This window comes from Tupaia chinensis, unplaced genomic scaffold (assembly GCF_000334495.1).
Source record: "Tupaia chinensis unplaced genomic scaffold, TupChi_1.0 Scaffold000066_1, whole genome shotgun sequence".
Taxonomy (NCBI): domain Eukaryota; kingdom Metazoa; phylum Chordata; class Mammalia; order Scandentia; family Tupaiidae; genus Tupaia; species Tupaia belangeri.
This window is the reverse complement of record NW_006159525.1, coordinates 937,276-952,901: the sequence shown is the minus strand read 5'-3', so window position 1 is coordinate 952,901 and position 15,626 is coordinate 937,276. Positions and strand designations below refer to the sequence as shown.

General features: G+C 55.0%; 1 protein-coding gene and 1 long non-coding RNA gene across 2 annotated transcripts in view; one reads left to right on the top strand and one right to left on the bottom strand.

The window, feature by feature from the left end:
• LOC106733301 (uncharacterized) overlaps positions 1-12,931 on the bottom strand; it is a 24,778-nt gene extending 11,847 nt beyond the window's left edge. The window contains exon 1 of the long non-coding RNA XR_001369434.2: positions 12,531-12,931. This is a non-coding gene — a long non-coding RNA (uncharacterized LOC106733301). The remainder of the gene's footprint in view (positions 1-12,530) is intronic.
• Positions 12,932-14,709: 1,778 nt separating this feature from the next.
• The window catches only part of LOC102501321 (neuroendocrine secretory protein 55), a 55,461-nt gene continuing 54,544 nt past the window's right edge, over positions 14,710-15,626 (top strand). Inside the window, exon 1 of the mRNA XM_006141967.3 lies at positions 14,710-15,616. Within this exon, the coding sequence (XP_006142029.1) occupies positions 14,903-15,616 (714 nt within the window). The 5' untranslated portion in view covers positions 14,710-14,902. The remainder of the gene's footprint in view (positions 15,617-15,626) is intronic.

Sequence of the window (15,626 nt, the reverse complement as noted above, 5' to 3'; positions counted from 1 at the left end):
CGAGCGCACGTGCCCTATAGCAAAACCCTCTCAAAAAAAAAAAAAGACTGTATTGGGGATGCTGTCTCCCCCCACACACACACTTTCCCTCTCTCTTCCCCTGTCTCTCTAAAAAAAAAAAAAGAAAAAAAAATGTCCCCTTTGGTGGAAAACGCATGTTAACACACAAGACCACCTCTCACGACCACCATCTTCCCCCGGGGCCAGACGGGTATGCCTACGGGTCCATGAACAGACTGAGCACAGGGAGTGGCATGGCGAGGCGGCACTCATGCCATTCTCGGGAGGACCAGGGCCATCTGTCCCTTTCCAGCTCTGTGTTTATTGTCACCTGTACTTAAACACTCCACCAGAAGACAGGTGCCATTGGTAAGCTTTTGCTATCTCTGCTACCATTTTCCTTTAAAGATGAACTCATCGCATAAGGAGAGTGGGGAACCCAAAGAAAACCAGCAGGTGCACTTACAGGGTGGGGCAGGTGGAGAGCACTGAAGTCTGAGGGAGGCAGCAGCAGGAGGAACATTACCTTCCTTAGACATTAATCTCCCCCCGGGTCGGTTTCTGGTGAGCACACATGCTCTGTAACAAATTTAAAAATAATAATGGGGCCAGCAGGTGGCATGGTGGTCAAGGTGCTGGACTCACACATGGCCGACAGAGGTCTGAGTCCCAGACCTGACAGCTTCCTTTCTCACGTCCCTGCTCCCCTGTCTCTTTCTGGTGTGCGCATATGCCCTATAGCAAATTTAAAAAATAATAATAATGGGGGTCAGCAGATGGCACGTTGGTTAAGGGTACTGGATTCCCACATAGCTGATCACAGTTCAAGTCCCAGACCTGGTGGCTTGCTTTCTCGCTTTCCCTTTCTCTCTTTCTGTCTCTCTCTGGTCAAATTAAAATAACAATACTAATTAGAATAACAAATGGAATTAAATAAATAAATAAACCTTTAAAATTAATAAATAAAATTAAAAATTTTTAAAATAATAAAGTCAAGTAATTATTGGAAATAATATTAATTTTATTTTATAACTTAATTGGCTCGTGATGGCAGTGTTGTATTGGTAGTGCCAATGTCTTTATGAGGAAAACTCGGGTGCCTACACAGCTGGGCTGGGGGGTCTGGTTTACCCTGCTCTGCCAGCAGCACCTTCCACTCAGAAAGGTCCCAGCTGGGTGACATCGCCCGGCAGCCCTCGGCATGCGCCGTGACTAACGTCCATGCCTGCAGCGATCAGGGTGGGGCTGGAGGGCCGCCAGCTCTAAGAGGTTGGGGGGCATTCTTTACAAGGCAGTAGCTCCCCGTTTAAACTGTCTGCGCCCAGCACTAGAAGGGGCGGTCTATCCCTGGGGTCTGAACGACCAAGTGACGGGGAGAAGCCGCAGTCTGGAACTGGAGCACTCCCGAGCTCGCCAGCATTGCCCTCAGCAGTGGTCTGAACCGGGTCGGTTCTGGAGAAAGGGAGAGAGGGAGTAAAAACAAAGAGAGAAAGAGAGAGCAAGCGAGAAGTCGTTCCCTCGCGGGGACAGCCAGGCCACCGTCCCTTCACCTCGGGACTCTGGGCGGGTACGCGCACGCCCAGTGTGTCCCTCTGGTCCCCGAAGCCTTGAAATCGCACTTAGCCGTGTGGGATCCAGCCACCCCAACCACCACGCAACTGCCGGCCTGCGACCTGTGTCTGTCATGGCGACACTCTGGGCACTCAGCCGTGTGTGCGAGGTGGTGGCCTCAGGGACACTGGCGAGGAGGCCGCTGGGGGCTGTGGTGGCCCTGGCCTTTGCTCTGCTGGGCACCCTACATTACATGTTGCATCCCTGTCACTCACGGGCAGCCACACATGAGGCTGAGGTCACAGCCAGTGGATGCCGCCGAGGGTCACAGGCTTCAGCAAGCAGACACTCAGACAGGGCCCTGGGAGAACCATGTGCCCTTCTGGTACCTTCACCCTCACGCTCGGGGCCCGTTCTAAGCAGTAACTGGCACTCCAACAACCAGCGGAGAAGGGCAGTGTCGCCGAGTAACTGGCTCCAGCCGTGGCTGGACCTCCCTGGCAGCCGTGGGGCCCTGCAGGCGGGACGTCAGGGCCACTGCACAGCTATTTCTGGCCTCCAAGTCACCCCAGCAAGCCCTCGCTCTGATCTTCCTTTAAGAGCTGGCGGAATGTCAGCTCGAGAGTGATCGACAAAGAATGTGACGCTGTGACCTGTCCATTTGGTTCTGACAAAAAATAGACGTGCTATCAAGAGGGCTGCTGTCGGGGCCGGCCTGCAACCCCTCTGTGCAGAGGCCCCGCACCTGCCGGGATGTGTTCGCCGTAGCTGGATTCGCCCATACCCTGCGGGTCCCAAATCCCTCTCTCAGCCTTGGTTTACCGTGAAAGGGGTTAAGGCCTGACGGACCCCGTCCCTCCCAGCCATGGGACAACTTCCGTCCTTGACAACTCTCTTGGAAACTCAATCTGGAGAGCCCCCTTACCTCCCTTAGCTCTAGAACGTTCTGCCTCCCTGACGGCCCCTCCATTGAGCTTGGGGTTGAGAACATTCTTCTGCCTACTCAGCACCTTCTCATGTGTGGCCCAGGACACTTCCAGCTCCTGACACAGGACTGCATGGCCTCCTGCCATCCACACCTGCCTGCCACCCTCACCCCAGCTAAGCGGAGGGCACCCACTTCCATCTAGTTCCACCTAGACACCATCCTCCACATCCATGCTGTCCCCAAGCCTTGAGAGTCGACCTCCTAAACAACCTCCAAGCCACTCTCACCGCAGCCGGTTAGTACTTCTAGAACCAAACCCCTCAGACCCAGCTACAATCTACTCTAGCTTCCCCTCCCTACGCAGACCTAAGAGAGCTTCGGAAGAGACAACTTGATTCTGGACCGCTCTGCCTTCAGGACGGGGCTACCTGGTGCTCTGAGGCTACTGCAGACCATGTAGACTGCATTTCGTCTGGCAGGGCCGATGAGGCACTTCATGGCAGCCCCTACCCACCCCTCCAGTCTCATTTTCCTGTCCTCCAGTTCTGCTCACCTCCTGAGTTCCCACACACTCAGCTGCTTCCCACTGGAGGGCATGAACACACTACTGCTCTCCCGGGAGTGCCCGCCAGCTCCTGGCCTGGGAACCGCACCCCGGCTGCCCGCGGCGGCCTGCAGCTCCCAGGTCTAGCATGCAAGTCTCACTTTCTGGGGGAAGTGTTCCCTGATGTTTCCGGGTCTGGGCAGCCCCCGCCGCTGTGTGCTCTGGAAAGAGCGTGTTTCTTTCCCAGTGCCCTGAGCACCGGCTGTGCCGAGACCGCCCCGGGGTGACGGCTCACAGCTGCAGCCCCAGCGCACGTGCAGAGCGCGGAGAGCAGGTTGGCCTTTGCTCACCACACAGTCTTGGAACCACAGACACCCTGGGGGGTCTTCAAAATGGAAAGTGCATATTATGAAGATGTTACGCATGGATTTCAAAAATAAACTCATACTTTAATTCCATTTTTTCCATACTTTTTTGAAGTTCCTTTGTTTATGACCCTGTGCTGTAAATTAATTCTAGTGGCTTCTAAGACTTACCATCAAGAGAGCACAAAAAGAAAACTGGAAATTCATACAGAGGAAATCCAACTGCTTCTGCAACTTTATTTAGCCTTCCAGCTTGGCTGGGCTCCTTGGACTGTCCCACTCGTTCTCACTTCTTGGCTTTTACCACCCTTGTCACATCACTACCATCACATCCACCACCACCACTGTCCCTGCCTTTACCAGAACCACCACTGCATGACCACCATCATTTCCATCACTGCCATCACCACCACGATCATCACCACTGCCACCACTGCCACCAGCATGATTACTACCACACCACCACCATGACCACTCCCATCACTGCCACTGCCACCAGCATCATTACTACCACACCACCACCATGACCACTCCCATCACTGCCACTGCTATCATTCCAGAACCACCACCACCACACTACCACCACTACCATGTCCTCCATGATCATCATCAGTACCGCCACTACTGTGGTCATCCTCCCCGCATCACCACTGCCCACATCACCCTTCCCACCATCACCACTGCCCACATCACCCCCTCCCACCATCACCACTACTCTCACATCACCTCACCACTACCATCATTGTCAGTACTGCCACTACTGTGACCATCCTCCTCACATCACCACTACCCACATCACCCCCACACCACTGCCCCCACCTCACCCCCTACCACCACCACTGTTACTGGTCAGCGAGGAAGCAGAGGGAGGCAAGATTTCTGTGCAGACATGTCTTATTCCAAATCTGGCTTCTGGCTGCTCCTCTTCAGCAGTTCTGCTGAGTCCCTTTCACAAGATACCGTCTTATTTCTTTTTAAAACCCCAAATGACTGGACCAGCAGTTGGCGTAATGGCTATACTGCTGGACTCCCATGAACCACGGTTCGAGTCCCAGACCTGGTGGCTTAAACTCACACCGGACACATGTACGTGCTTGCCCAAGATCCCGAGAGGAGAATGGAGAAGAAGGGATTGCGGCGTGGCCGTCCCCCCGGGGGCACCTTCTCACTTTCTGTCTGTCTCCGTCTTTCAGGTGAGAGCATGTGCCCTATAGCAAAAACCTCTAAAAAAATTAATAATGATAAATAAATTTTTGAAAAGACTAAATGCCAAAAAGATGACAATATTTCTTAACTTAATTTACATATTGAATGCAGTTCTGGTCAAAATATCACCAAGGTCATGACAAATTTAATAAAAAAGTTGTTCTTAAATTCATATAGAACAATAAATGGACAAAAAACTATCCCTGTTCTAAGAGAGAGACTTTTGTAATAGGGTGGGTGTGCTCGCTGGAGAGACGGAGAGGTGTCACCCTCTTAGGTGTATGGCCATACTGCAATTCCTTCTCCATTTTCCTCTTCAGATCTCGGGCACGCATGGACATGCACCCGACATGAGTTTTAAGCTGCCAGGTCCAGGGCTAGAACTGTGGTTGACTACATGAGAGTCAGGCAACTGGATGCCATCTGCTGGTCCCCAGAGAATTCTAAGAGAATATTCAGTGAGAAGACGCTTGCCTCCACAGACCTTGCAATACATTAAAAAAAAAAAAAAAAAAAGGCAAACAAAACCAAAAACAGGCTTGTGAAGTCTAAACCAATTCCAGGGAAGCACTGGGAAAACCTCACAATTGAACGCAGAGGAGGAACTCCCAAAAACCGTAACTTCTACCCCCCAACATGCCAATACTCAACATTCAGGACAGAGAGATGTCTTTCTTTTCTTTTTTTTTAAAGAACGATTTTATGCAACTTTATTTATTTATTTATTTTCAATTTGACCAGAGAGGGACAGAGTGAGAGAGAGAGGGAAAATGAGAAAGCAAGCCACCAGGTCCAGGACTTGAACCATGCTCGGCCATGTGGGAGTTCAGCATTTTTACCACCATGCCACCTGCTGGCCCTCTAGAGAGATGTCTTTCAAAACCATCTTGCTTCAACTGTGGAGAGGAAGTTCTTGGTTTTTCCTTTTTTTTTTTTTACAAAAAACTCATTGAGCAGCGAGCAGCATGTCCAATGGCAAGACGAAGATTACCTGATGGGATTTTAAAAACCTTCTCTGTTACTTTCCAAGCTCACCTCTCGCCCACACCACCTCATCCTAGGGTGTTGGTGAGCAAAAGCCCCAGTGCAGCCAAGCAGATCTTGTTCTCTAACCGCTAGTGCGAGGGTCAGAGAGGCCACGCCCCTTCCCCAGGCCCCTGCAGCGACCGCGGGCCCGGGGCAGCACTCAGCCTTCTCGCAGCGTGGCTTGCCGACTACACGGATTGTGGCTGGAGGGTGGCCCGTTCGTGCTCCCACACTGGTGAAGAGCAGGGAGGGAGTGGTGTGGTTCCGAAGTGGGTGTCAGGGCCAGCAGGTGGCGTGGTGGTTGAGGCGCTCGACTCCCACAGGGCCAACTGCAGTTCAGAGTCCTGGTAGCTCCATTTTTTTTTTTTTTTTTTTTTTTGGAGAGGTTTTTTCGCTATAGGGCGCGTGCGCTCGCCAGACAGACAGAGAGAGAGATAGAGACAGAAAGCGAGAAATCACCCCCCAGGGGGGATGGTCACGCCGCAATCCCTTCTCCTCCATTCTCCTCTCGGGATCTTGGGCACGTACGCACACGCGCCCGGCGTGAGTTTTAAGCCACCGGGTCCGGGACGTGAACCGCGGTCGACTACGTGGGAGTCCAGCGACATAGCCATTACGCTAACTGCTGGTTCCCTAGTCCTGGTAGCTCTCTTTCTCACTCTCCCTGTCTCTGGTGAGCACACGTGCCCTATAGCAAACTTAAAAATAATAATAAAAAATTAAATAAGTGATTGTCTAGATGAACAAAAATAAGGACTCCCACGTTCTGGTGGTTTTCAGCTGGAACAGTGAGTGTGGGGGAGCCCAGGGCCAGTCCAGCACACAGCGCCGGCTCAGTTCCGCATCAGCACAGTCACGTCTGCTGGGTCCTGAGGGGGACTCGCCCCACAGATCATGCAGGCGAGGTCTTACGCGCAAGGAAAGAAGGAGAAAGAAAAGACGGAAGTGGAAACCGAGCTGGAAGGAAGCAGAGGCAGGACAGCCAGGACACGCCCTGCATGGAGCTGATCGGATTATGGGGGACCCGGATCAATCCCCTGCCCCTGCCTGGCTGACAGTCCGGCCTGCGTGCCTTACACTGCAGCGGGCAAGCAGGGTCGGCACAGGCACTTTAGGGAAAACAAAGCCCAGTGAAAATCACCCCAAATACGGAGAGCCCTCCAATTGTCGGGCACAGTCCAGCTCCCCATGACCAGCTGGGCTGACGGCAGAGCCCTGCCTCGTCAGCCTGTCATTAAGGGTCTCCACACAGAAGCCCCATCTCTCAGAAAACAGATCTCCTCGCGGGCGCAAGGACCTCCAGGCCTGCGCCTGAACCACGGGCAGAGGGCTGCTCCCTCGGGGTGCTCGCTCCCTGCCCAAGCCTGAAGGGTGAAGTGAGACTCAGCAGCGGTGAGGAAAATGTCACTGGCAGTCTGTTGGCGTCAGTGCCAATGCCGGGGAAAGGCGGGTGTCCAGGAGAGCTGCACAAAGGACAGAGCTCCGACAACATTCCTGACAGCCAAGGTGCCACCGTGTTTCTACCCAACAGGCCCTGGCTGCAGGCGGAGGCCAAGGTGCAGGGCAGGGTGGACGTCTGAGGCCTGAACTGCCCAGGCAGGGGTCTCCTTGGAGCTGGCCATGACACAGAACCAGAGAGGCCAGCCTGAGTCCGTGCAGGCGGACAGACAACCCAGTCCCTGTTTCTGCAGTAGCAGCTCTACAGAGTTATTCCAGGGACCCCGGGAAGGAAGGCTGCAGCCGGAGCAGAGGAGGCACCAGGGGGGACGTGGTGAAGCCGCAGTGCTGTGTGAGCCAGAGGCTCCCAGACCTGGGACGGGGGGTGAGGAGGGCAGGGAGACAGGTGCAGCCCCGCCGCAAGGGCCTGGACAGAGCAGGGAGGGAGGGGAAGGGAGGCAGCTCCTGTGAAGACAACCCTAACAATCCCCGTGCACAGGAGCCTGGCTCATATCTGATCCTGCCGCCCTATAAAAACGAGTGATACAAATACTGTATTGTAGTCCTGACAATGGCCTGGACAGAGGCCAACCCCGGCAAGAAGGTGACCATTTCCTCCTATTGTCTCCTTCCACCCTGGACGGCACCCCCAAGTCATGAAATCGGGAGAGCCAAGCGGCCCCGGTGCCGCCCGAAAGACAGCAAAACAGAGACCTGAGAGACAGAGCCAAAGGCCCCTGGCTGTACCCAGGCCCCTTGGGGAGGCAGCTGAGGGCAGCAGTGCGGGGTCCCGGGTGGGACTGAGCCACACTGGCTGACTGCCGCAGTGAGGGCGGGAAGCCCGGCAAGCACCCTGAATTCATTTCTGACCAAAGGGACGTCTGAAAAGCTCCTCATCTGCAAAAATAGGCCTTTGCAATGACTGTCCGGAAATCAGGTTCAAGAGTGATCACACTCACTCACCGAGCAGAGCAGAACCCACCCTTCATCTGACTCTCACCCTGGAAAAACGTGTCTCTGGGACCCAGGACAACTATCTGAGAGACTGAGAACTCACATGATCCCTGTCTCCCCCGAGCAGCCGGCACACGGATCTGCACACGGAGCACACAGGGCAGCTGGACAGAAAGCAGCTCTCCCGCAGGCTTTGAGAAAAATCAAATTCGAATCTCACAGTCACGTCAGGTAAAACCCACATCTTTCAGAAAAACCACAGATGCACTGGACTTCCGATTCGAGTGGCTGTCATTCGACACCCTGGTCTACTTTGTGACTCACTGGTCCGAGCCCACTAGGTCTGCCTTCACACCTGGGGCATGCTGCAGTGACAGCAAGGACCGCCACGCCACGCTCCTTCCATCTCCCTACGATGCCCTGCCTGAAGAGTGTGCTGGTCACAGATGTGACTCGATTCATGACTGCTAAACAGCCAGTTTCATGTGTGATTTCTGAGTCGGCTCCGGACGGCAGCGAAGAGGACGATGTGACTGACCGATGGTCTTGACAAGCTCTTCGCCTCGGTGAGGGAGTTGTTGAAGAAAGAGCCTCGGAGCCCTCCCCAGTTGTGAAAGCCCCTCCACACACACCTGTGTGCCCACGTCTTGAGCTGCCACCTAACATTCCTTCCTGTCACTGGGCCCCTTGCACTTTCAACTGTTTTCAAAATAGAGGCGAAGTGGAAAAGTCATGTCTGTCAACAGCGCCTGGGCCCCTCTCCGGAAGCCTCTAGCTGTTCACAGGAGCAGAGGCTGAGACGGGAGGGACTTTGGGGGCATTAAGGTCCCACTCTGCCCAGCTCGAGAGCACCACCGGCAACTTCTCCAGCCTGATCGTCTACCCTTTGACTTAACACCACTTCTGACAAAGAGCCAGCCACCTCCCGGCAGCCCATCCCACTTCAGAGCCCTAATTGTTAGACTCTTCTTCCTGTGTTGAGCTGAAACCTGTCACGCCTTCTACTCATAGGTTCAACTTTTGCCCTCTGGAGCTACAAAAAATAAATTTTACAGCCCCTTCCACACTACAATCCGTTAAGGGGCTGAAGACAGTACTTTTCCCAATTCATCCAAACAAAAACCTTATTTTCTGGTGCCGTAATGAACTTGAACCTGTGCTTTCCTGCCCAGTGACTGAGGAGCCTCCCTCCAGCTAAGCTCCAAAGGTGACAGATGACCACTTTATTTGCCAGAAGACAGACACAGCCCTTGTTCCTCAGGCTGCTAACAACTGAGGTCGTTCATCACCCACTTACTCCTTTTTGAAATTCACTCTGCAGCAAACACTTTCTAAAGTCATGCACGCAATGCATTTTAAAGAGCATTTTCTGCACAGATCCATGTGCTCGACCTCGGCACTAGATGTCAGATGCAACGGGATTTCAGGGCAGTGGCCCTGCTCGTCCTGTGACCTGCACTGAGTGGACACTGGCACGGACCTGTAACCAGGCATGACTGGGGCTCTAAAAGGCAGTGTTTTGTTAAATGTTCATTTGCTGATTAAAATGCATCTTGCAAAGAAAGCCCATTGCTAATGCAGCATCTAGTCCAAAACTCTGTATCATGTAACACACATTTTTAATAACGTAGGCAATTTCGGCATATCTATATTTGCCAATCGACTCTGGGCTGCCATCTCCATTGTCCATCTGAAAAATGAAGGACTTTCTTAACGTGCGCACAAGGCTCAGAGTCCAGCTTGCTGCCGACAGTTGGCTCAGTTTCCATGGGAAGGCCCTTTGCCTGCACCCGAGTATTCCTGGTTCTCTCCCCAGTATCCCTGAAGTCAGCTTGAACAATGTCTTCATGCCCTGCTCACTGCCAGCAGAGCTGTGCTTCACTGCCAGAAAGCAAGCTGGTGGGTGAATGCACACAGACCCCTTAGGACGTCCCGTCAGCCAGGACTGAGGGCTAGCGACCAAGCAACCCTGCCCAGCTCACACCATGACCACCGCCATGCAGGTGCTGGTGCTCATAGGGCCCTTCGGTTTCTCTGCACAGTGTCGGAGCAGGACACAACTGGAATGTGGCCACTCGTCCCTGGGCAGGGTTTGCTACATCAGCCCCACTTAATTAGGACCAGTCAGTATTTTAATGCTGCCAAATGACTCTCAAAATGCGAGATGCAAGATAGGCACCACCTGGGACACGGAGGAGGCTCTCGGCACACCGAGCCACGCCTTCTCGCTGGCATAACCCTGGTCTGGCAGCTTTACAACAGGCATGGTGTGGGGCTGAGTCCCACCATGGTGAGGAATGGCTGAGGGTGCACGCCTAAGCCACCAGGCAGGAGTTCCGGGAGGCAGCGTGGTGACCACCTCAGAGGAAAAGCCCAGAATGAGAAGAGGTGGAGCCTTTTCTTTCATTCCTTTTTTTAAAAAGAGAGATCTGTTTTTTGTTTGTTTGTTTTTTTGCTATAGGGCATGTGGGCTCGCTGGAGAGAGAGACGGGGAGGCAGAAAACACGAAATCACCCCTCCCAGGGGAGATGGCCATGCTGTAATCCCCTCTCCATTCTCCTCTGGGATTTTTTGGGCACATACACACATGAGCCTGGCATAAGTTTTAAGCCGCCTGATTGGGGACTCAAACCTCGGTTGACTATGGGAGTACAGCGCCGTAACCATTACGCCATCGGCTGGTCTGATGGTCATTTCTTTACGTCTGCCTACATCGACTCAGTGGAGAGGAACCCGACCTACGACGCGAGCTCGAGTGCAGCAGACTTGTCGACATTGCCAAGGACTCCAAGATTATGCAAAGGACTACTCTGAACTGTCTCGCCTTTGGAACTATCATTGTGACAAAAGGGGCACTTTGTCTCTACAGGAGGGGCAAGACTGAAGACACATACAGACCAGAAGCAATGGTCAGGCTCCAGAGAGAACTCAAGAGCTCCCACTGCAGGCACCCGCCCTGCAGGCCATGGCGCCCGGAGCCTGTCTGACTTTTCAGGCTGAGGAAGCACAGCCAACCGAGTGGTGTCTGGCTGCCCCTCACCCAAACGCTCTGGAGGGGCCAATCCTTTTCTCATGGAGAATTCAAGCTAGATTAAACCATGTGGGTGGGCAGAGAGGGATTCTGGACAATATTATGTCCAGATTGACAACCAATTACTTTTTAATTATTTAATTTTATTCATCATCATCATTATTTAATTTGAACACACACACACACACACACACAGAGAGAGAGAGAGAAGGAAAGTGAGAAAGCAAGCCGCCTGGTCCAGGACTCGAACCAGTCAGCCATGTGGGAGTCTAGTGCTTTTATCATCATGCCACCTGCTAGCCCCCTGATGAATTCTTAATATCCTTTCCTTGAGTGCTTCTTTTGTTCACTACGCTAGCTTCAGCACCCAGAACAAACCTTGGTGTGTGTTAGGCATTCGATGAATATTTGTTGAATGGGTTTATTGAAAACCTGTCTAATAAAAGCTTTAGGGTCAGCCCTAGGGCAGTGGTTGGAGGTGGTGCATGAGGAGCAGGCTACCGTGCAGCTGGCTGTCTGACCTCCAGCCCTGAGAGGGACTTGCCAGGCACAAGTACGCCTGTGCCCAGGGCCCAGATAGCATGGAGAAGTTGCAGAGGGAGGATTGCAGCTAACACTGCCCTAGTGGTAGTGCTGGTGGTTCTCTCTCTCTCTCTCTCTCTCTCTCCATCTCCGTCTCCGTCTCCCTCTCTTTCTCTCTCTCGGCACCCAGAGGGAGCAAAGCAGTCCTACAAATCCAGAGTACAGAAAAGCCCTCCGCAGCCAGTGGGCTCCATCGAGCTGCCTTGCAGGCCCGCTCAGGCCGCGATGGGTGCACACTTGCAACCACTGCCTCCACCGTGGGGCATCTTCCTGGAGAAGATGCTTGTGTGTACACCCAGGACTGTGCAGGGACTGCGCAGGGTGTCTGCTTTGGGACTGACATATCTCTCTTGCAGTCACTGTAACAGATTTGCCAAGGGGTTTCATGATTAGTAACTGCTGGAGGTTACCATCTTCAAATCATTAAGGCCTGGGAAAATGCCGGGGAAAGCATCACCAGGCACCTACAGCCCCGCCGGCCTGAACATGCAGATGCCGGTCTGGCTTAACGCTGTGTTCATTTCATGGGAGACCCAAATACCTGGGAAGGGTCGACCCCATAGAGAATGGAGCCAGCAGCCGGGGGACCTGTGGCTGGCTGGCTTGCTCCTTGGCACCCCCAGGCTCCCTGCCCGACACCTCGCCAGATCCTTTCAAACAAGGTTCCCTCCTGCCACCTGCCGGCCCACTGGGGTCCGCGCCGCGCAGCTCGCTGGGAGGGCCCCCTACTGCACATGCCCGGCATTAGTACGGCGCGCAACTTCGCAGAAGCTCACCGCCCATCTCTCCTCGCCCCAGTCTCCTCTGTCCTCTCCCAGGCAGAGGACCAGCGGAGGCCCCTCTCCCGGTCTTAGGCTGCAGAGTCTGAGACTCGGCGAGGAGCCTGGGAGGCAGACCCTTCCTCACCTCCTCCCTTCGCTCCTTTTTGCTCAGATAGGCAGGCAGCGGCGCGGAGCTGTAGAAAGTTTCTAAGTGGCAAGGAGGTGGGTCCTCTCCTCCTCCTCACACCGAGGTGGGGCTGGGACCTCGCAAGGTGCACCTTCTTCGGAGCCTCTCTCTGCAGAGCCAGAGGGCAGGACGGCTTCTCCGTGAGCCCAGAGGAGGATGGATCGCAGGTCTCGGGCTCAGCAGTGGCGCCGAGCTCGCCATAATTACAACGACCTGTGCCCGCCCATAGGCCGCCGCGCAGCCACCGCGCTCCTGTGGCTCTCTTGCTCCATCGCGCTCCTCCGCGCCCTCGCCACCTCCAACGCCCGCGCCCAGCAGCGCGCGGCTGCCCAGCAGCGCCGGAGCTTCCTCAACGCCCACCACCGCTCCGGCGCGCAGGACTTGTCGACATTGCCAAGGACTCCAAGATTATGCAAAGGACTACTCTGAACTGTCTCGCCTTTGGAACTATCATTGTGACAAAAGGGGCACTTTGTCTCTACAGGAGGGGCAAGACTGAAGACACATACAGACCAGAAGCAATGGTCAGGCTCCAGAGAGAACTCAAGAGCTCCCACTGCAGGCACCCGCCCTGCAGGCCATGGCGCCCGGAGCCTGTCTGACTTTTCAGGCTGAGGAAGCACAGCCAACCGAGTGGTGTCTGGCTGCCCCTCACCCAAACGCTCTGGAGGGGCCAATCCTTTTCTCATGGAGAATTCAAGCTAGATTAAACCATGTGGGTGGGCAGAGAGGGATTCTGGACAATATTATGTCCAGATTGACAACCAATTACTTTTTAATTATTTAATTTTATTCATCATCATCATTATTTAATTTGAACACACACACACACACACACACAGAGAGAGAGAGAGAAGGAAAGTGAGAAAGCAAGCCGCCTGGTCCAGGACTCGAACCAGTCAGCCATGTGGGAGTCTAGTGCTTTTATCATCATGCCACCTGCTAGCCCCCTGATGAATTCTTAATATCCTTTCCTTGAGTGCTTCTTTTGTTCACTACGCTAGCTTCAGCACCCAGAACAAACCTTGGTGTGTGTTAGGCATTCGATGAATATTTGTTGAATGGGTTTATTGAAAACCTGTCTAATAAAAGCTTTAGGGTCAGCCCTAGGGCAGTGGTTGGAGGTGGTGCATGAGGAGCAGGCTACCGTGCAGCTGGCTGTCTGACCTCCAGCCCTGAGAGGGACTTGCCAGGCACAAGTACGCCTGTGCCCAGGGCCCAGATAGCATGGAGAAGTTGCAGAGGGAGGATTGCAGCTAACACTGCCCTAGTGGTAGTGCTGGTGGTTCTCTCTCTCTCTCTCTCTCTCTCCATCTCCGTCTCCGTCTCCCTCTCTTTCTCTCTCTCGGCACCCAGAGGGAGCAAAGCAGTCCTACAAATCCAGAGTACAGAAAAGCCCTCCGCAGCCAGTGGGCTCCATCGAGCTGCCTTGCAGGCCCGCTCAGGCCGCGATGGGTGCACACTTGCAACCACTGCCTCCACCGTGGGGCATCTTCCTGGAGAAGATGCTTGTGTGTACACCCAGGACTGTGCAGGGACTGCGCAGGGTGTCTGCTTTGGGACTGACATATCTCTCTTGCAGTCACTGTAACAGATTTGCCAAGGGGTTTCATGATTAGTAACTGCTGGAGGTTACCATCTTCAAATCATTAAGGCCTGGGAAAATGCCGGGGAAAGCATCACCAGGCACCTACAGCCCCGCCGGCCTGAACATGCAGATGCCGGTCTGGCTTAACGCTGTGTTCATTTCATGGGAGACCCAAATACCTGGGAAGGGTCGACCCCATAGAGAATGGAGCCAGCAGCCGGGGGACCTGTGGCTGGCTGGCTTGCTCCTTGGCACCCCCAGGCTCCCTGCCCGACACCTCGCCAGATCCTTTCAAACAAGGTTCCCTCCTGCCACCTGCCGGCCCACTGGGGTCCGCGCCGCGCAGCTCGCTGGGAGGGCCCCCTACTGCACATGCCCGGCATTAGTACGGCGCGCAACTTCGCAGAAGCTCACCGCCCATCTCTCCTCGCCCCAGTCTCCTCTGTCCTCTCCCAGGCAGAGGACCAGCGGAGGCCCCTCTCCCGGTCTTAGGCTGCAGAGTCTGAGACTCGGCGAGGAGCCTGGGAGGCAGACCCTTCCTCACCTCCTCCCTTCGCTCCTTTTTGCTCAGATAGGCAGGCAGCGGCGCGGAGCTGTAGAAAGTTTCTAAGTGGCAAGGAGGTGGGTCCTCTCCTCCTCCTCACACCGAGGTGGGGCTGGGACCTCGCAAGGTGCACCTTCTTCGGAGCCTCTCTCTGCAGAGCCAGAGGGCAGGACGGCTTCTCCGTGAGCCCAGAGGAGGATGGATCGCAGGTCTCGGGCTCAGCAGTGGCGCCGAGCTCGCCATAATTACAACGACCTGTGCCCGCCCATAGGCCGCCGCGCAGCCACCGCGCTCCTGTGGCTCTCTTGCTCCATCGCGCTCCTCCGCGCCCTCGCCACCTCCAACGCCCGCGCCCAGCAGCGCGCGGCTGCCCAGCAGCGCCGGAGCTTCCTCAACGCCCACCACCGCTCGGGCGCGCAGGTATTCCCCGAGCCCCCCGAGTCCGAGTCCGACCACGAGCACGAGCACGAGCACGAGGAGGCAGACCTGGAGCTGTCCCTCCCCGAGTGCCTGGAGTACCAGGAATCTTTCGACTACGAGACCGAGACCGAGACCGAGTCCGAAATCGAGTCTGAGACCGATTTCGAGACCGACCCCGAACCCGAGACCGCCCCCACCACCGAGCCGGAGACCGAGCCAGAAGAGGAGCGCGGCCCGGTGGCGCCCAAGAACCCCCACTCCGGCCAGTCCCTCGCCCAGCGCCTGCACGCTCTGAAGTTGCAAAGCCCCCACACCTCCCCTAGTCGCGCACAGCCAGGCATTCACGAGCGCCGGGGCCCCAGGCAGGGGGAGGAGCCCGAGCCCAAGGACAAGGACCCCAGGGACCCCGAAGAGTCTGAAGAGCCCAGGGAGGAGAAGCAGCAGCGCCGCTGCAAGCCGAAGAAGCCCACTCGCCGCGACCCGTCCCCCGAGGCCCCTCACA